The 21,889-nt window shown below is 39.2% G+C and overlaps 1 protein-coding gene across 2 annotated transcripts in view; it reads left to right on the forward strand.

Annotated features, from left to right (window-relative positions):
• fbxo38 (F-box protein 38) overlaps positions 1–19,952 on the forward strand; it is a 30,365-nt gene extending 10,413 nt beyond the window's left edge. For both annotated transcript variants that reach the window (XM_077532195.1, XM_077532196.1), the window contains exons 7-21: positions 331–424; positions 644–774; positions 3,283–3,453; positions 3,535–3,677; positions 3,860–4,106; positions 5,488–5,649; positions 5,787–5,948; positions 9,864–10,496; positions 10,665–10,765; positions 16,056–16,158; positions 16,339–16,505; positions 16,672–16,817; positions 17,087–17,190; positions 19,231–19,344; positions 19,433–19,952. In XM_077532195.1, the coding sequence (XP_077388321.1) occupies positions 331–424; positions 644–774; positions 3,283–3,453; positions 3,535–3,677; positions 3,860–4,106; positions 5,488–5,649; positions 5,787–5,948; positions 9,864–10,496; positions 10,665–10,765; positions 16,056–16,158; positions 16,339–16,505; positions 16,672–16,817; positions 17,087–17,190; positions 19,231–19,344; positions 19,433–19,611 (2,657 nt within the window). In that variant the 3' untranslated portion in view covers positions 19,612–19,952. The remainder of the gene's footprint in view (positions 1–330; positions 425–643; positions 775–3,282; positions 3,454–3,534; positions 3,678–3,859; positions 4,107–5,487; positions 5,650–5,786; positions 5,949–9,863; positions 10,497–10,664; positions 10,766–16,055; positions 16,159–16,338; positions 16,506–16,671; positions 16,818–17,086; positions 17,191–19,230; positions 19,345–19,432) is intronic.
• Positions 19,953–21,889: the final 1,937 nt, after the last annotated feature.

Consider the following 21,889-nt stretch of genomic DNA (forward strand, 5'->3'; position numbering starts at 1 on the left):
TCAAGGCAGAAAATATGTCAACTTTTTTTCACAGCCCTAGTTAGAACTAAATTGCATTGTAATGGGAGTAGTATTTAACATTGCTTTGTTACCTGAGTTTGTTAGATGAGAGCCAAAAATATTACAAACAGCTCTCAACATGATGTAGTATTATCATTATATTGTGCAAGTGGTCATATGTAGTAGCTTATGAGTATAACCAAATGAAACCTGGTATATATATATATATAATCAATTTGTAGGGTAACACCAAATAAGGAAAACTGTTTCTGTTTGTGTTGTGACATTCAGTACTTGGACATGAAACCTGGTTCTGATGTGTCATTGCAGGAGGATTTCGGAACCTCCACACCATTGTGTTTGGAGCCTGTAAAAATGCCCTCGAAGTGGACTTGGGTTACTTGGTCATCACTGCTGCTCGCAGGTCCTTAGTCACACACCTAACAGAATAAACACTTGTCAATACTGTATACATCTTCAGCTCCATCTTGACAACAGTCAAGAGTTCAGTTTTAAGCAAGTCTATGATCTTTATTTATCTGGTTTGCGAATACATTCATCGGTGAAACATCTCAGGACATTTCTGGTCTTAAAAATCTGAGACAATCCTTAACACAGCATTTCCCTCACTGTGTTTTAACAGACTTCATGAACTACGTATCCAGCCGTCACTGACTAAAGATGGGGTGTTCTCAGCTCTCAAGATGGCTGAATTAGAGTTTCCTCAGTTTGATACCCTTCATCTTGGATACGTGGACGAATTCTTGCTCCAATGTTAGTTCATTCTTTCTAATGAATAGAATTGGATATTCTTGTATGCCAAAGACAACAAGGTGGTGTAGTGTGTCCTCTGTGGATCTTGCATGTTCTTCTTGTGGTTATGTGGGTTTTCTCTGGGTACTCAAGCTTCCTCCCACACTCCAAAAACAGCATGGTTGGTGAATTGAATACACAAAATTGTTTCCATGGGTGTAAATGGGAGTGTGAATAGTTGTTTGTATACGTTGGGTTTCCATCAGCTATCAAGAAATAATGACGATTCATCCTTTAATGAGGCAATGTAGTTTGTTTTTTTCTGACTCCCGTCAGAAAAGTGTGAACATGTTGAACAAATTTTGTAAAATTTTGAAATAGAAAATTGATGAGTAACTGGTTAAGAAAGGAGGATGGATGGATGGATAGATGGATGGATAATCAGCACAAGGACATCCACTTGAATAAACATTGCCAGAATATAAAGATTTTGACATTGTGCCACAGGTTAAAACGCACAAAGGTCTTGGGCAAAATTGTTGATACCACTCTGTTATTGTATATAACGTAATTGTGAATTGTCTATGTTCATGTCCAGGGAGGTTGGTTACAGTCCTGTGGATCTTGCGTTTGTGAATAATACGTATGTACAACTAGCCAAATCAACATGAAGCAGCTTGCTGATGGTCTTATAGCCTTTACCCACTGATCTGTATATATTACTGGCTAGCCAATAGCCCATACACGCCCGTGCAAGCCTTTGAAGCCACAGGCCGGCCATCTTACAACTCCCATCTTGCGAGCAGACTACTGTATAAACTGTATGTATATGTCCAAATTATAGGGGTTGTTACTCTTTCTTTTTTCTTTTCTTTTTTTTCCAACAAGTGGGCGGTATGCATTGTTTTGAACACCCCCTTTTTCTTTTATCACTCAGTTCCTTAGACCGCAATATTAGATTTGGCAGTGGCATCTTTTTTTGAATTAGAGGTATAATTCTTTAATCAAAATTCTCCTGTAAACGTCAGCAAATTAAGCATATGATTTATACATGTATTTAAGGCAGTGTTTCTCAATTCCGGTCCTCAGGCCCCCCTAGCCAGCCTGTTTTCCATGTCTCCCAATTGCAACGTAGGTGAGGATCGTTATCAGGTTTTTCCAGAGCTGGCTGATTAGCTGTCATTGGAATCAGCTGCATTGGGAATTGGGAAACATGGAAAACAGGCTGGCTAGGGGCGCCTGAGGACCGGAATTGAGAAACACCGATTTAAGGCAAGTTGTACAATGTCTGAAGTCCTCTTGTTAATGTTTAACCAGCTTAAAACATCATAAATCATGCTGTACTTTCTCAAATGTTCTCCAATTTCAACACTGTAAACGTATAGGATCGTATACCGAGAACAGTTTCTTGGGAGTGGGAATATGGCAGCTTCAAAATGTCTTGGCCTGTCGGCTATCCAGTAATATATTCAGATCAGTAACTTTACCTTTACAAATCTCCTGAGACGACACTCTCCTTTTTTTTTCTAACCAATGTTTAGTGTGGTACAAACCATGTTGCCAAACCTCATAGTGATTACTTGTCACCCTTTAAAATGTTGATTGACTGATTATAAGTTTGAAGACCCCTGTGACACTATGGTCAAATTATCCATCATCTTTTTTTTTTTTTTTTTTTTTTTTTTTTTGTCCAGGTCAATTGTACGGAGCCCCTAAAGTGACATGGGAGAAAAAAAAACAAAAAACGTTTCTCGTACGGACAAGAAACTTTCTCATTCGGACGAGAAACTTTCTCGTCCGGACAAGAAAAGTTTCTCGTCCGGACGAGAAACATCACCTGCGAGCGGGAACTAGGAGAGCTAGCTTGTGGCGGCGGACGGTAGACCACTGTTCAACTTGCTTTCAATTCGTTTTAAATGTCTCTCAGACACAACATAATGGTGCCGACTTGCAAGTAACGCAGCAATGTCCTTATAATAAAGTCCCAGGTGAAAATAGAACCTGACTAGGTCCTGTGCTATCATTTTCACACATGAACACAAACTGAAATGTAGTTAGTATAAGGTCTCCCACGCAAGTATGCTGGTTTCTCGTCCGGACAAGAAAAGGAAACTTTCTTGTTCGGACGAGAAACATTTAAATGTTTTTTTTTTCTCCCATGTCACTTTAGGGGCTCCGTACAATTGCATGATTTTGTTTTTTAAAATTATTCTCTTGACCCATATTTCAAAGGCGATGTCTAATTTTCATTGGTTAATTTTGATCAGACTTTCATTATTTTATTTTATTTTTTTTCAGATCCAAATTGTGACCACTGGGGTTTAGTTTCCTTACCCAGAAGGGTTGTCAACAATTTTGTCCATGTGTATTTTTTTTTTCAAGGGAAAGTAATGTAAAAAATCAACTTTTTGGAACTTTTAGCCATGTTCAAATGCTAATTCCTCACCAAAAACGTAATTGAAGTGCTGTTTTCCTCTGTGATATAATCCCTTTAATTGAAAGTACTGTAATTTGTATTTTCATATATAGGTAAGATGAGTAATTCAGAGCTGGTGAAATATGGCCTGGCTGATGTGGTCGAGAACCCAGGCATCATCACTGACATCGGCATTAAAATTGTGAATGAGGTGTTCAGTAATATCAAATATCTGCTCATCTACAATTGCCCTCACCTTCATAACCCTCACCACTGGATTACCGGTAAGTGGACACTTTTCTGAGAAACTTTCTTTACACATTAGTCGTGTAAAACACTGTGCTAATAATGTTTTGTATCCTCAGATCAGTCCAGATGGAGCCGACTTGTTGATCTCACTCTAGTACGCTGTCATGCTATCAAACTGGAGTCTTTCTCCCAGTTCGTAGAAGCACTGCCCAGTTTGGAGTTCATATGTCTGGACCAGATGTTTCGAGAACCACCAAAGGTAAGCCAGTTTGTTCACAAGTGCATTTTCACACTCAACTAAAGAACAAAAATATATAATTTCTCATTATATTAACTAGCAAATAGTTAGAAATGCAGCATTAAAAATAGCTTTAATTGCCAAATAAATAAGGAAAAACATTTCATGCATTTCTTCTGCTTATTGTTTGTGGTGTTTATCAGGGCTGTGCCCGAGTGGGCCTGAGTGCAGGAACTGGAATTGGTGTGTCCTCGGCTCTGGTCAGCAACCAAAACTCCAACAATGACAACAACAATAACAATAACCATCACCACAACAACAATGAGGCTAATCTGCCTCCTCCGCCTCCACCTCCCGCACACCCTCCGCCACCTCCTCCTCCTCCTCCTCCTCCACCACCACCTCCACCTGTTTACAACATCCAAAGACAAGAGCAACAGCTGCACAATGGTAAGTCCCATCTGCATTTCCAGGAAGTTGAGCAGCACATATACTCATTGAAAAATGCCAGTAGATCCTTCCATCTGACGTCACTGCTTAGCTACCACTGCGTCTTCCGGGGGGCAAACATCCCATAATAATGAATGTACGGAGCTTGGTTTTGGGCGAGCATTTTCGTTAAAAGGTGGGAAATATGTCAAGTGTCACAAAAAATGTCCTGAGTAGGACACTACATTATTGTGACTCATTGAAACCAGCCGTTTGGAACCGCTAGCTACGAAAAGGGAGTTTGTTGGAAGACAAAGTGGAAGCGGAAGCATAAGGTATGTTGTTTTTGCTTGAAACAGTACGTCGTTCACTACTTTCAATGGTGTAAATTGTCATTCATTAAATCGTTTAGATAGAAAGATAGCTTGAAAACTTCGATATACAGCAAGGCAAGTATATCTGGACACAATCTTAGTTTGCTAGCTGCTAACAAACAAATTGACGCCCTGCCCTCCACGTGACGTCACACTGGAAGGGTCTATATCAGGGGTGGGCAAACTCGCTCCTAGAGGGCCGGAGTCCTGCAGGTTTTGGAGGTTTCATACTTCCAAGTTCCAACACACGCTGATTTCAATCAATAGGACCGTTATCAGGTGCTGAGCTTGCTGATGAGCTGATCATATACCAGCTGTGTTGGAGAAAGGAAACATCTAAAACTTGCAGTGCTCCGACCCTCGAGGGCCGAGTTTGCACACCACTGGTCTATATCCTGCATGTTTTAGATGCTTCCCTCATCCAACACACATGATTCAAATGAAAAGGTTTGTTATCAGCTTCTGCAGAGCATAATGATTCTCTACCCTTTTCTACCTTTGTTTTTTCTAGGAGCACAGTTTTAGGGGCGCAAGTAGAAGGTTTAGGGGCACACACAATGAATTAACTTGCAAAGTAAATTCTCATCCCACTCCTTTTCACTATACAGTATTACTCTGATAAATGCGCTGAAGTGTTGAGAAGTATGACAGGAACAACAAATATGATTCAAGAATAGTAAACATTAGGAGATGAAAATTTTTGTGGCCCTGTCTGTCTCAAATTTTAGGGGCAGAAATAATGTCACCATTTAGGGATGGTCTGGAGCCCTGATATTTTCTGATTTGAAAGAAGCCTGCATTAGTCAGAATCAATCCTCTTTGGGGTTTTAATTCACAGCCTGCGCATGGTGGGCTTGTCAAACATTTGGACAGAAGAATGCACTTATATTTAGAAAGTGTGCAAGTGCACTCAAAAAAAAGTAATTGTGCTTTTACGGGAGAATATGTGCCCAAGTTCTTACAAAGGTACCAATTAGCATAAAACTCAAAATATGACTTGTTTGACTTGTTGTAATTTATTATCACAGCACCAGTGGAGGTCAACGGGGTCGAGGATGAGGAGGAGAACATGCAGGCTGAGCCAGAGAAAGAAGCTGACATAGCATTGGCAGAAGTTCGTGGTGAAGTTGCAGGGCCCAGCCATCCTTCTGCTTCACCACAGCCTCCTGATGGTGATGAAGAGCAAGCTGGTATTTATTTATTTTATTTTTTTGTCATTCGACATAATCCCAATTATAATTACTGTCAATTGAATTATTTTGATTACATTGAATTATTACTATTTGTGTTTATTCATTTGTTTTGGCATTTGTTCCGCACTTCTTAGGTCCCAGTGGTTTGGCCCAGCATTGCAGACGACCTGGTGTTGCCATTCCCAAGCCCCCACTGGTCCTGTCTGACTCTGACAGTGAGGAGGAGGAGGAAGGCCTAGTTTCAAGATTAACTCCAGTCGCATCCTGTTCACAGCAAACTATTTCTCGCACAAAAGGTGTCCACACAGTACAGATTACTTAGATCACAGGTCTCAAACTCCAGTCCTCAAGGGCCGCAGTCCTGCATGTTTTAGAGCAGGGATGGGCAATCTCGGTCCTCGAAGGCCGCAGCCCTGCAGGTTTTGGATGTTGGCCTTCTCCAACAAGGCTGATATACAGTGGGGCAAATAAGTATTTAGTCAACCACCAATTATGCACGTTTTCCTACTTGAAAAGATTTGAGAGATCTGTAATTGTCAACGTGGGTAAAGCTCAACCATGAGAGACAGAATGTGGGAAAAAAACTCAGAAAATTACATTGTTTGATATTTAATGAATTTATTTGCAAACATGGTGGAAAATAAGTATTTGGTCAGCTACAAAGAAGCAAGATTTTTGGCTGTCAAAGAGGTCTAACTTCTTCTAATGAGGTCTAACGAGGCTCCACTTGTTAGCTTTATTAATGGCGCCTGTTTTAACTCATTATTGGTATAAAAGACACCTGTCTACAACCGCAGTCAGTCACACTCCAAACTCCACTATGGCCAAGACCAAAGAGCTGTCGAAGGACACCAGAGACAGAATTGTAGACCTGCACCAGGCTGGGAAAACTGAATCTGCAATAGGTAAAACGCTTGGTGTAAATAAATCAACGGTGGGAGCAATTATTAGAAAATAGAAGACATACAAGACCACTGATAATCTCCCTCGATCTGGGGCTCCATGCAAGATCTCACCCCGTGGCGTCAAAATGATAACAAGAACGGTGAGCAAAAATCCCCAGAACCACACGGGGGGACCTAGTGAATGACCTACAGAGGGCTGGGACCACAGTAACAAAGGCTACAATCAGTAACACATTGTGCCGCCAGGGACTCAAATCCTCCACTGCCAGACGTGTCCCCCTGCTGAAGTCAGTACACGTCCAGGCCCGTCTGCGGTTCGCTAGAGAGCATTTGGATGCTCCAGAAGAGTACTGGGAGAATGTGTTATGGTCAGATGAAACCAAAATAGAACCTTTTGGTAGAAACACAGGTTTTCGTGTTTGGAGGAGAAAGAATACTGAATTGCATCCGAAGAACACCATACCCACTGTGAAGCATGGGGGTGGAAACCTCATGCTTTGGGGCTGTTTTTCTGCAAAGGGACCAGGACGACTGATCTGTGTAAAGGAAAGAATGAATGGGGCCATGTATCGAGAGATTTTGAGTGAAAATCTCCTTCCATCAGCAAGGGCATTGAAGATGAGACGTGGCTGGGTCTTTCAGCATGACAATGATCCCAAACCCAGAGCCAGGGCAACAAAGGAGTGGCTTCGTAAGAAGCATTTCAAGGTCCTGGAGTGGCCTAGCCAGTCTCCAGATCTCAACCCCATAGAAAATCTGTGGAGGGAGTTGAAAGTACGTGTTGCCCAACGACAGCCCCAAAACATCACTGCTCTACAGGAGATCTGCATGGAGGAATGGGCCAAAATACCAGCAACAGTGTGTGAAAAGCTTGTGAAGAGTTACACAAAACGTTTGGCCTCCGTTATTGCCAACAAAGGGTACATAAAGTATTGAGATGAACTTTTGGTATTGACCAAATACTTATTTTCCACCATGTTTGCAAATAAATTCTTTAAAATTCAAACAATGTAATTTTCTGAGTTTTTTTCCCACATTCTGTCTCTCATGGATGAGCTTTACCCATGTTGACAATTACAGGCCTCTCTAATCTTTTCAAGTAGGAGAACTTGCACAATTGGTGGTTGACTAAATACTTATTTGCCCCACTGTATGATCCGCTCATCAGCAAGCTCTACATTAGACTGATAACAATCTCATTGATTGGAAACAGCTTGTGTTGGAAGAGGGAAACCTGCAGGGCTGCGGCCCTCGAGGACCGAGATTGCCCATCCCTGTTTTAGAGGTTTCCCCCGTCAAACACACCTGATTCATCAGCAAGATCTGCAGGTACCTGATAATGATCCTCATTATATGATTCAGTTGTGTTTGAGGAGAGAAACCTCTAAAACATGCAGGACTGCGGCCCTCGAGGCCTGGAGTTTGAGACCTGTGACTTAGATAATGTAGAAACCAGAAGTTTCCATACACTATCAAAGACGTATACACTTTTTTTTTTTTTTCACTATCTGACATGAAATCAAACAAAACTTTTCCTGTTTTAGGTTGATTTGGATTTAAAAAAAAATATTTTTAAATACCAGAATAATGAGAAGTTTTCATAGATTTTATCCGTGTTTCACAAGATTGTTCCAATAGTTCACATAAATTTCGGCCAATTTCTTATTACAAAACATTTGTAGGCCCGCTTGCTTGAACATGCCTTTTAGGGTCTGCCCATAAATACTCAATAGGATTGAGATCAGGGATTTGTGGTGGTCACTCCAAAACATAGACTCTTTTTAAGGCACTTTGTAACCAGTTTATCAATATGCCTTGAATCATTGTCCATTTGGGATTTTGTATGCAAGTTGGACTACACACCACCAAACGATTAGGGATGTAACGATAAGGGCAATATCGTGATATTAAAACTGCCACAATATCGTCGTCGTCATGTTCACAATATTTAAAAGGAACACATCTGTTAAAAAAAGTCAGGTTGATTTCCATTTGTGCAGTTCTAGCACCCTCCGGTGGCTAATTTTTTAGTGCAATTTAATTTTCATTAGGGATGTTTTTGCCCTTCTATGTTTAAAGGGATACTTGACACATTGAACAATTTTCAGCAATGAAAAGTTAATATGTTGTCCAGAATGATTTTGATAACTTCATTATTTTTCATGTACAATTAACACCTTTTAAAAGTATTTTTTTCTACTTGCTGTCGACTGATGATGACATCACCTGTGCGGAGGAAGTAGGTAACAGCCAATCATGGCTCACCTGTTTTTTGGGTTTGGTCAGTAAACTGAGCCATGATTGGTCGTTACTTACTTCCTCAGCACAGGTGATGTTGTCATCATCAGTCGACAGCAGTGCCTCAATATTGTTATTGATATTGTAGGTGGTTTATATGCATTGCTGATATGTACAAAAGCACAATATTGTGCTTTTTTGGAATTAGTTTTTTTTTTTTTTTTTTTTCACAATATTGTGACCTTTTTTAAATATCGCCAACCTCCTCACGATATCGTGATAATTATTGTATCGTGAGCTTCATACCGTGATAATATTGTATCGTGATGTTTGCCTATCGTTACATCCCTACAACCGATACTAAAACAGGAGACAAGTCATAAAAAGTTTTAATATATGCCATTTCAACAATGTCTGAACTATCTAATGGGCCATACAAAAAGTCATTCAATCATCAAAATCATTCAATTGTGTCCAGTCTTAATGTATTTATTAGGGATGTAACGATAAGGGCAATATTGTGATATTAAAACGGCCACAATATCGTCGTCATGTTCACAATATTTAAAAGGACCACATCTGTTTAAAAAAAGTCAGGTTGTTTTCCCATTTGTGCAGTTCTAGCACCGTCTAGTGGCTAGTTTATTAGGGTAATTAAAATTTTATTAGGGATGTTTTGACCTTCTATGTTTAAAATTATGCTAATTGTCAGATGAAGGGGAACCTAATTTGCTTGTGAAGCGATCAATGTGTGCTTGCATTAGCAAGTAAGTGCCTCAATATTGTTATGAGAGATTGTAAGTGGTTTATATGCATTGCTGTTATGTACAAAAGCACAATATTGTGCTTTTTTTAGTATGAGCTCTTTATTTTTTTTTTGTACAATATTGTGGTCTTTTTTTTTTTTTTTTAAATATCGCCAAAACGCCCCCCAACCCCCCCCCCCCCCCACCCACACACAGACACACAATATTGTAATAATTATTGTATCGTGACCTTCATATCGGTGATAATATCGTATCGTGATATTTGGATATCGTTACATCCCTAGTATCTATGTGTTTCCAGGTAAAGGAAAGACTCCTTTGCGGCGGACCAATCACGTGCCTGCTTCAAAGTCGGCCTCGGGTAATCAGGTGAAGACTCCTGCGTCGGAGGGCCGCTGTGAAAAGAGCTGTCAGGTGACCAGTGAACAGATCAAAGCTGACATGAAGGCAGCATCCGAGAACAGCCGGAGAACTAGCAGTAAAGGAGTCAACACCGAATCAGCGAGGCCAGAGCAGGACGGCACAGTGCAAGGAACCGGTGCTAGCGGGGCAGCAGGAAGGCCGGTGAATGAACGAGTGGGCGGGATTGAACCCGAGGCGGCCCCCCGACGGGACAGGGTGGATACCGGGAGGGGCAGGACGAATGGGAACGCAGACAACCACTCTGGAACACACAATGGTGACGCTAGCACGAGGGACGTTGGAGTAAGGCAAACCTGTGGCGCTGCCTGTGTAGCACATCTGGATTCCATAGGTTCTGCTGAAAACATGACATCAGGGCAACCAGCGGGTCAGAGACACAGACGAACGCCCGTTGCTCAGCGTTCAAGTTGTAAGCGACCTATGGCCAGTGATGAGAATTCCCCTGTACGCAGACGACCTGTGACCCGGTCCTGCACTCGCATGTCCTCTGTACCACTGATGCCCGAAACAGGTAATAATTGAAAAAGATCCATCGAGATTTCTTGTGAAGTTTGGTTATGTCAAATCCAACCATCTTATCATGTGATACAAGATGGCTGATAAAGATAATACCATGTTGCTTGGGTGCATGTTCATTTTATTATTATTATTATTATTATTATTATTATTGTATGAGTAGATCTTCCAAGAAGCAGACCTCGGGTAGCAACAAGGAGGAGACGAATGGCTGACAAGTCAACTAGTACTTCAGATCCGGTGACGGAGGATGACCACGTACAGGTAAATACCCAAACTTCATTTTTACTTGCGTTTTCACTGTGAAAGTACAGCAGATTCCTCATCTTAGGACTGTGTCTCTATTTTGAGGTTGCGAATGTACTTAAGCAAAAACAAACCCCCCCAAAAAAATGGATGAGGAGGTAGGAGAGGACGAGATGTAATTCATGCAAAGCAAACTCCAACAAGTGTTGAACGCATATGAACGAACCCACGTTTCAGAAGGCCAGCATTTCTGTTATATGGCAAAAAAAAAAATGGATCACAAATTATCATCAAATCTTAACTCATTCACTGCCAGTCATTATAGAAAATTTTTACATTTCCAATACTCACGTGATATTACATTCAATAATTATATATAAACCGAATCTACCAAATAACAGAATAGACTCCCTACTTTTTGTCCCGTCCCGTTCTTTTATAATTGACAGCAGAAAAATGTAGGTTTGCCAAAATACAGCCATTTCTCCCATGGACTCTGAAACTGTGTTTATTTCCTATAAAATGGGGCAATGATGTCATCTACCGGTGGTTGGGCATCAGTAAAGTTGTTTCCAAGTTTGATATTTACAGTGGAGCATGCTCAGATTTGCCCCCATTTAGCACCGCTCTAAAAAATACAATTGACAAGTATACTTGTCAAAGGCAGTGAATGAGTTAATTAGCTTAGAATTGTCTAGAACTGCAGCATCTTAACTGGAAACTAGAGTACCAATATATGAAGTACTATAAATAACAAAAGTGAAAGGATAAAGACAGAAAAATGTTCAAGTGGAAGTTGTGTGAACTATTTTGCCATAATAGTCTAAACACGGTATTCAGATTGCTATTGCATTAGTGCAGTGCTTCTCAATTATTTTCTGTCATGCCCCCCCAGTCAGAAGAAAACATCTTGCGAGACTCCCCGAGACTATAGTTTAAATTTGTCTATAAAATTGTTATAAGCACACCTCTGCATAACACTATCCTTATTAACGTATAAGAGAATAAAAAAAAAAGAGAAATATGGACCAACTTACAACAAAGAATAGCTTTATCAACTGTAACAGAAAAGATTTAAAGTGCATCTGAAATTCAAAAATAAAATTAAATCCTTAATTAAACTATAAACATTTTTTGACTGACCATGTCAAACCATATGATACGGAAAAAAAAAATGACATGAAATCAATAAATAATAATGCATTCAAACTGATCACCAAATTAACTCATGAGCACAATATAAAAAAAAAAAAAACACTTTAACCTGCAAAACAAAAATATATAAAATAATTTGTGCTGATTTTTTTTTTTGGTTTGTTTGTTTTTGTTTTTTTTTTGCTGTTTACAGAGCGCGCATACTCAGTGCAAATAAAACCCCTACACCACCGAGCGAATGCTCCCTGTGCGCACTCTGACAATAATGAGAGTGCCACTGCCCCCAAATGTAGTGGAGGTGCAATTGCACTTTATTCTAGGACAGTAAAAAACATCAAAATAAAAAAGCATGTTCCCCGAGGTCAAACGCGGCCCCCTTGATGGAGCCTCGAGCCCCTGGGGGAGGCCCGCACCACTATTTGAGAAGCACTGCATTAGTGGAATAAGACTTAAAACTAATCCGGTTGTTTGCAGCCAGCCACGGAGGATGACATTTTATCCACTACTGCCACCTGCTGGTGACTGAAATTGACGCCAAAACGGGCTTGCCTTACCAACGTTGTGGCTCACCTATTCGGTCACATGACGTTTGCAAGGTGAGCCCCTGGGCACGTTTCATTTGAAGTCAACTTTAGTCTACAACAGGTGGCATTGTTGCATATAATGTCAACCTCCTTGTTACTGCAGCGGCTGACGTATATTCCAGATCTGGGAGACACGCTCCAAGTTTTTTCTATCTGCTTGGACTTGTGGTTGAGGTTGGGGACCACTGTATAGAGTAATAGGGCACAATGTCTAACACCGACCAGCAGAGGACAGCATTTGTTGCCAAGCTTCATATAAGAGGTTCACTTCTAAAAGTCACACTTTATTCATTTTACACTTTCAAAATTTCTTTTGTAAATTCAAAATTTTTATTTCATTCTTTGAAAAAGAAATGAAAGGGGACAGAAAGAAGTAAAACTTGATATCTGCCCCTGATCATAACCTATAATGAAATAAAAATGAAACAACAATAATAATAATAATAGTAATAATAATCACCACAAAATAAATGATATTATGCTGTCAAGATGCTATTATGGTAACAAACAAAATGATTCAAGAGCATGACCTTGTGCATGATTTAGTTATGTAATCCAGATTGTTCCACAGAGTTTGTTTAAGATCATCAAACGAATGAAATTGTCAAACAAATAAATATAAAATGCAGTTTTAATTGAAGATTATATTTATTAAGGGAAAAAAACTATTCAAAGCTACCTGGCTCTGTGAAAATGCCCCCACACCCCCAAAATTGTCACTGAGCACAAGCCTGATTACTTCAATCAAGACATCACTTAGTAGAAGCCTCACTGACAAATTGAAGTTGGCCAATAGATTTTAAAATGCTGCAACAAAATGTCACAATCCAAAGAAATTCTATGTCGAACAAATAGGAAATAAAGTAAATGAGTTTCATCGGTTTGGAGAAGGTTATAAAGCTGTCGGACTCCAGTAAACCGCGGTCCGAGTCATTATCCACAACACATTTGAAGACAGCCGGCCTACAAAAATGACCTCTAGAACACTGCAACCACTCATCCAGGAGGTCGCAGAAGAACACTGAAAAACATTCAAAGAACTCCAGGCCTCCCTTGCCTCCTTGTTCGTGACTCAACAGTACAGAAGACTGGGCGAAAATATAATATCCAATGCTTGATTTTGGTTGTTGCTGACATACCCATCCAGTTATTAGGTTTAGTATGTGCAAGAGTTTTGTTTGTTTTTTTCCTCATAGGGCCTGGTAGTTTTGAATTTTTTTCCTCATCATAAATAAAATCACTAGTTAAAGGGCCAATGTGTTGAAATTTTGGATTTTTTTTTTCAATGTTAATTCATTTCAAAAACCCACTATTTCAGTAATATGGAAAAAAGTTCTCGCACAACATACTTTTAAAAAATATATATACAGTAATCACAAGTCTAGTAATCGCTAATTATATTAGTACATGGGTTGTGTCTCACCTGACAGGAGATTGACATTTTTGGTTGGCCGCCATCTTTCTGCAAACTTTTTTACAAATTACAAATTTGTTGAATCAAATGACTACCACGTGATACAAATGCAATGCACTGACTTCATCACTCGCAGGGGTGGGCAAACTTGGTCCTCGAGGGCCAGAGTCCTGCAGGTTTTGTAGGTTTCCCTTCTCCAACACAGCTGATATGTGAACAGCTCATCAGCAAGATCTGCATAAGACTGATAACGATCCTGTTGATTAGAATCAGCTTGTGTTGGAAGAGGGGAGACCTCCAAAACCTGAAGGACTCCGGCCCTCGAGGACAGAGTTTGCCCACCCCTGACTTAAGAGAATACTAGAAGTCGTTTGCTCCCACCTCTGCTAAAGAAATTGCTTGTAGGCTTGCAAAGTGTGGTCTCTCTGAGGCACCGTAGTGCGTGTGCTTCAAAATGTGCACATATGGGACTAGTGTGAATATTAGCATTCATTTTCAAATTTAGTCTGTTTTAGTCCAGTTTCAGTCCCACTTGTTAGTTTTTATCATAGTTAGTCAACCTCATTCCATTTTTATGATGTCACATTTTAGTCTAGCATTTAAGTCTTTTAGTCAAAGAAAGCAATTTTATTTGTCTAGTTTTAGTCAACAAAAATTGTCAACATTTTAGTCTAGTTTTAGTCAGGATAATCATTTCATCATTTTTTTGTCATGAGATATTGCCATCTAATCTAAAAGTACTTCACATAAAATGTCATCTTTTTTTTTTATCAATACCAACTTCACACACAATTACAGTGCATCAACAAGTGGTAAATTATTATGACTCCATGCTACAAGTTAGTTAGTATAGCCAGCATTATTTTGCGGTGAGATTAGATTTGAAAGAAGGTCTGTCACTGTGTATTATTGATTGACAAATTAGCAGAGACAGGGTTTTCCAAAAATCATAATTTTTGTCTTGTTCGTGAACTAAAATGTGCATAGTTTTTAGTCCAGTCTTTATTCAGTACTGATTTTGTCCCAGTTGTTTATAAATGAGGGTTTTAGTCGAGTCTAGTTTTTGACCATTGAAAAATGTGTGTTGATGAAAACATTTTTTAGTTTTTGTTGACAAAATGAACACGACTTGGATTATTCTATTATCCATCCAGCCATTTTCTTAACCTCTTCTTCCTCACGGAGGTGCTGGAGCCTATCCCAGCTGGCTTCGGGCAGTAGGCGGGGTACACCCTGAACTGGTTGCCAGCCAATCGCAGGGCACACAGAGACCAACAACCATCCACACGCACAAGCACAGTTAGGGACAATTCGGAGCGTTCCAATTAACCTGCCATGCATGTCTTTGGAATGTGGGAGGAGTACCCGGAGAAAACCCACGCAGGCACGGGGAGAACATGCAAACTCCACTCAGGAAGGACGAAGCCTGGACTCGATCTCACGTCCTCTGCACTGGGAGGCGGACGTGCTAACCAGTCATAGACCGTGCCACCCGACTATTCTATTAGTTGAAGAAAAATCAAAAGTTTCTACACATTACCACTTTAAAAACAGCATTTTATATTTACTTGTGTCAGATTGTTTCATCTGTTTGATTTTATTCTTGAAAGTGGGAAATCTATGGAAAAAGTAAGAATTTAAGAAGAGGGGAAAATACTTTTTTTACTGTACTGTATAAGTTAATTTTACAAGTAAAACTGCTGTTGACATGTAAACAAAAAGAGCAGCATACATTATTTCAATATTTCAAAAAGAAAAGCATCTGAATTGAAATGGATGGATGGATGTTTTGAAGGTGCTTGTTTGAACAGTGATGCGACTGACCAAACGTCTATTATCTTGTACTACATACAGAATCTGGTCTTGAGTTGAAGTTTTTTAGTCGAGCCTTTTTTACTTTGTTTGAAGTGCGGTGAAAGCAGTATGTTTTAGTTTTTTGAGTTTACCTCAACGATTATTTGCAAATGATGCTAGCCATGCACACAATTCCAGATAAAAAGGTATTTACGGTCGTTAGTTTTAGCTAACTCGAAGGCCTTCCTGTCCCACACACGTGTCCATATAAGGTCTTTCTTCTACTGAAAAGTTGACATGTCAGGTGTTATTTGCCTGCATTTGAAAATGCACATGACGAACTGTTGTCTGATTCTTTGAGGTATTGACTCTGAAGAGTAAGAACCTGGTGGGCATCACTCTGACCAACTGCGGAATCACCGACCTGGTCCTGAAAGACTGCCCCAAGATGATGTTCATTCATGGTACTGCACAGACATGGAGATTATCTTTCAATTTCACAACGAGGCTTGCAAGGGTTTGACATATGAATGTGCATTATTTTGAAAGTTACAAATACTTTTTTTCCCCATTGTGCCCCTCTGACTAACTCTTCATGTTGAATAACAAATGTTCCTTTCTGCTCTCCCCTACTTTGAGTCAAGCTACCCGATGTCGAGTGTTGAAGCAGCTGCGAGTGGAAAGCGCTCCTATTGTCAACAGATTTGACTATGCACAATGTAAGAAGCTGAACATGGAACAGGTCCTGGATCAGATTCTGAGAATGCCTCCCGAGCGCAACCGCATCATTTACATGCGTCCTATGCACCAGGTCGGTATGTCGGGCTGTTTCGTGTCCAGTCATTAAATATGTCATCATGTCTATTAGTTATACTACAATTAACCGCTGAATATATTCTTTATTCACTCATTGGCTGATTATGTTTTTTAGTTTGTTCCATGGTCTCTGTGCTTAACCGGATGACCCTTTTCTTCAGATTGACTCTGTGGCATTGGAACGTCAGCTCTTCCAGGGTCCTTATCCGTATCACATTGCGATAGTTCACGAGTTCAGCAATCCTCCAAATATACGCAACAAGGTCCGCATTCGCAGTTGGATGGACACCATCGCCAACATCAGCCAGTGAGTAACATTCATCTACATTTTGTTTAAAAAAAAAATATATATATATATATATATATTAATAAACTTCATTTTGTCATTTTGGTCTTGTAGCTGTAATTTAAATCCAAGCAAGTGCCAAGGTCTTTGGTGTTGCCATGGCAGCAGTTGCTATGGTAACATATAGCCCAACTGTGTCTCTCTAATGTTACATACTTGCAACTTGTAAGCTCCTTTCAGTCATTGCTTAATAGTAGCTGGAATATTCACTCTGTGCATGTGTTTTGCAGGGAGTTAATCAAGTATGAGTTCTTCCCAGAAGCCACCAGGACAGAAGAGGATCTGAAGAAGTACCCGAAATACCCCTGGGGCCGAGACATTTATACGCTTGAGGGTAAAACACGCTTGCATTAACTCTTTGACCGCCAAGAACGTTTTATAACGATTAGTGAAATCACGATGTATGCCGCCATAAACGTTAAATGACATTAACTTGTTTGTTTTTTTTGTTTGTTTTGTTTGTTTTGTTTTTTGTTTTAAATCAATGGTGCAACGTCTAAGTGCAGCACTGCCTGGTCAATGGGTTGTGGAATCAAAAACACCCACTAACTATGGCCAACGGATGGCAGCATTGTATCTCTTTTCAATGGGCTGCCGGTGTATGAAATTACAATGAAACATGACGGAATCTGATGAAATCCAATGAAATAGAACATTTTCAAGGATGACGCGAATTATCAAAGTCACATTAAACCTAATTTACAGAGCGTCACTAAACAAAAAATATTAGTGTCAAAGTCACTGTTGTGGAGAAAATGTATGTTTTCACAAAAAGGTTGTCCCCTTATATTTTCAATTGTAACTCAAAGTCACTCAAGTTTCCTATTTTCAAATGGTGATTACTAAAGAACGGAATAAGGTAGAAACATAATTTTTTTTTTCTAATGAAAGAATGGAATGTGATCTTTCATGTGGTACCCATGTTGTATATGTAGTAAAAGAACACAATATTCTGTTTTCCTTGAAAGATGAGTTAAAATGTTCGAAATCGGCTGGCACTGTTGGGGTTGTGTTTTTTGGATAACGTGTGGCAGTAAGAGTTAAACTGATAGTTCGACAAATTTACTTTTTTTTTTTTTTTTTTAAACAAGTATTAAGATTCAATACGTAACAAAAAATAACAGGTTCTTATAGTGAGTAAATATGACGCGGCCAGTGAGGGCCAGTGAAGAGAGAGAAAAAAGGAAGGCGATATTACCCACAATCCTTTGTCAGTAATATTCAAGCAACAGGACAGTGATGAAGTTTACAGACTACATGAAGACACTCAAGAGCTTCACACAAGAGGCTTTAAAATTAAAGAGGAAGTCCTTAAACATTTCTTGACAATATGTTATAGGTGACCTCACTAGTCTAAACATGACATTCTGATTAATATTACATTTGTGGAATAAGAGTTATGCAGCAAAATCCAACCATTTTTTATCCATCTCAGGGGGCGGCCATTTTGCCACTTGCTGTCGAGTGATGATGACATCACAGTTGCTGAGGCAACAACCAATCACAGCTCACCTGTTTTCCGAAGCTGAGCTGTGATTGGTTGTTACCTGAGACCTGAGCAACTGTGATGTCATTTTCACTCGACAGCAAGTGCCAAATTGGATAAAACCTGCTGGGTTTTGTTACTTAACTCATATTCCACAACACAATATTAACAAGAATACCGTATGGGGCTGCATAGAATATTTTTTTCTTTGGTTGACTTCCCCTTAAAAAAAACACTTATTTTTTTAAGTTACAGAACAGTGTACGTAAATAAACACGTATCAAGAATAAAACGTTAGTGAAAAGTAACAGTCTGAGCATAAAAAAATTTGCTTTTTTTTTGCCTTTTTTTTTTTTTTTTTTTTTTTTTTTTTAATCATTGTAGAAACACTTTACATGGGTAGAATCTTATGGAGGACTAAAACTGCCAAAATTCAAAATAGATAAATGACTAAATAAATAAATAAATGAAAGTGAAAATAAAAATGAATATAAAAAATATATAATTCGAAAATTATATCCCAAAAAATAAATATAAATGAAAATATATCTGTTTTTATTTTCACTTTGTCATTTATTTATTTAGTCATTTATCTATTTATTTATTCAGTCATTTATTTATCTATTTATTTAGTCATTTATTTATTTATTCATTTATTTATTTAGTCATTTATTTAGACATTTATTTATTTTGAATTTTGGCAGTTTTGGTCCTCCATAGAATCTCAATTATGATTATGGGCTCTGACTGTTTTCCCATCAAAATGCGGAAAAAAAAAATCATACTGAGCGCATCAATCTGGAAAGTCTAATTATACATGTATGGTATAATTGAGCCAAGACACTGCTCTGATTACCTGACTTGCGCTAACCGCCATACCATGCTCAGGTCTGTTGGATGGCGCCCCCTACAGCATGATAACAGACTTCCCCTGGCTCAGGACCCTGAGAGCAGCCGAGCCCAACAACTACGCACGCTATGACTTTGAGGACGACGAGAGCAGTGAGTGTCGCGTCTCTCCTATTTCAAACTGGATGAAAAAAAAAAAAAGAGACTCCCTTTTACTTTACTCTGTTGTGTCATGCGTTAGCCACCATCTACGCCCCGAGGCGGAAGGGTCAGCTGTCGGCTGACATCTGCATGGAGACCATCGGGGAGGAGATCTCGGAGCGGCGTCAGAGCAAAAGAGGCGTGTTTCAGCGAGTGGTGGTCCTCTTCCTCCATCACTGCGACACGCCAGGCGAGCCTGTGGACGACGACTACATTTAGGACACGTTGCTGTTACGTCTGACTGTCACAAGACTCCATTTCACCTGTGAAATGACAACGTGTCGTCAACTGTGTTGTGTCCAAACTGACAGCTGGGTCTGTAGGATGCCTAGTGTGGGCGGGGCCAAAGAGAATTAGACAGGGAAACGGGCACTTTGTGTACATGACTCCAAATAATGAAATCTTCTGTCTTACCAGTTTGTTTCGTTTTGCATTCAAGAATCATTTTATATCTCAAGTTGAAGCTTTCAATCCGGTGCCCCCTTTCCTCATTCAAGCCACAGTATTCCACCTAAAAAGAAGTTTACAAATGCATTCAAGTATTATAAGTATGACTTCTATGTGTTTGGATGTGCTTTTTTGTTATTTAGAGATTCAAAATTCATCAGAAACTGTGGATGTTTCTCCCGAGCAGATAATTCCTATGCTTAGTTTGATTTCTTTACAGACACATTTCCACTATGAAAATATGGATACACAAGTTTCCATTTTTTTTACATGGCTTTACGATGATCATTTCAAAGCTGTATTACATGCACCACAAAGGAAAAAGTTGTGAACTCCTGCGCTGCATCCAAAAGTTTGAATGTAGTTGATGACTTGACTGCAGCCTGTGTCTCAATAGTGCCCAAATCGGCACCTGGATTGAAGGAGTTGATTGCAAATAACATTGGATACGTTTTTAATTTGATTTGTTGAAGGCCTTTTGAGTTCTACCCCCACCCCAAATTCTCCAAGGTACTTCCAGCGCCTTAATTACAGGTAAACCGGTCAGTTGTTGTCTGGGTCAGGAGGTAAATTTACATGAAGTTGGCTTGCAACTCATCCTGGGATTGTTGGATTTTCAGTGTGACATTTGTCAAACGTGCAAAAAGCATTTTGGTCGGGGTGGAGAGTGTTCATAAATGAAATAATGAACTGTGAATGGACAGAGTTTCCAAAGAAAAATCCAGCCCTGCACATTTTTTCGTTAGCTTTTATTTTGTTAACAGTTGTACAGACATTGTAGATAACCATGTTCCTTCATGATGTTTATATGTTTATAAGAAAAGGTTATTTCACATTATCAAAATTAAAGCGCTGCAGTAAAAGAACTGACTTTTTTTTCCCACATATACCGATACAACATGCAGTTACGCTGACAAAATATAAACCCCAAATGGACATCATTTTGGAAAGAAGTTCAATCAATCATAGCACCTTTCATATATTAAAATGCAACTCATGGTGCTACACAAAACTAAAATATGAGCCTATCGGGCGGTAGGCGGGGTTCACCCTGAGCTGGTTGCCAGCCAATCCAGGGGACATATAGACGAACAACCATTCACACAGTCACAGGGACAACAGAGTGTTCAATCAACCTGCCAAACATGTCTTTGGAATGTGGGAAGAAGCCGCAATACCCGAAGAAGACCCACGCAAACATGGGGAAAACATGCAAACTCCGCCCTGGCTGAAGTCCGGACTCGATCACACGTCCTCTGCACTGGGAGACGGATGTGCTAACCCAGGGGTGTCCAAACTTTTTCATTTGAGGGCTACATACAGAAAATCCGAAGGACGCAAGGGCCACATAATGTTATGAAGAGAAATTGTGTTTAGTCCTAAAAATTGTACAAATAATGTATTTGTGCTTTTGCATATTTAGAAAAATGCTACAAACCAATTTATTTGTAATATGGCAGTGGGGTTATTATAGTTTTGGAATTTTTCATTTTAGTTTTAGTTATTTTTCAGGGTGGTTCTGTTAGTTTTTTAAAATTAGTTTTAGTTCTTTAATAAATGCTTAGTTTTAGTTTAATTAGTTTCAGTATTAGTTTTTTTTTTTTTTTTTTTTTTTTAAATGTGTATGACTCATGTGCAACATTTAAAAAACACAATGGGCGCGACGTCATTATTACGGTTTATATTAACTCTTTGACCGCCGAAAATGTTTCATAATGATTAGTAAAATCACGATGTATGCTGCCATTAATGTTAAATCAACTATGTTTTTTGTTTTGTTTGTTTTTTATCAGTGAGCAGTTCACCATCTAAGTGCAGCACGCTCTGCCTGGTCAATGAGTTGTGGAATCAAAAACACAGTCTACCTATGACGTCATTATTCCAGTTTATATCAAAATAAATCTACTAAAAATCTCATTTAAAATCATACAAAAAGGCTCATGCATTACATTAATTACCAAAGACTAAAACGAAGGACATTGTTGCTATAATTATAGTTTTATTTTAGTTAGTTTTGTAAACATAAAATGTAGTTTCAGTTAGTTTTCTT

Source organism: Festucalex cinctus, chromosome 9 (genome assembly GCF_051991245.1).
Source record: "Festucalex cinctus isolate MCC-2025b chromosome 9, RoL_Fcin_1.0, whole genome shotgun sequence".
In the NCBI taxonomy this organism is placed as follows: Eukaryota; Metazoa; Chordata; class Actinopteri; order Syngnathiformes; family Syngnathidae; genus Festucalex; species Festucalex cinctus.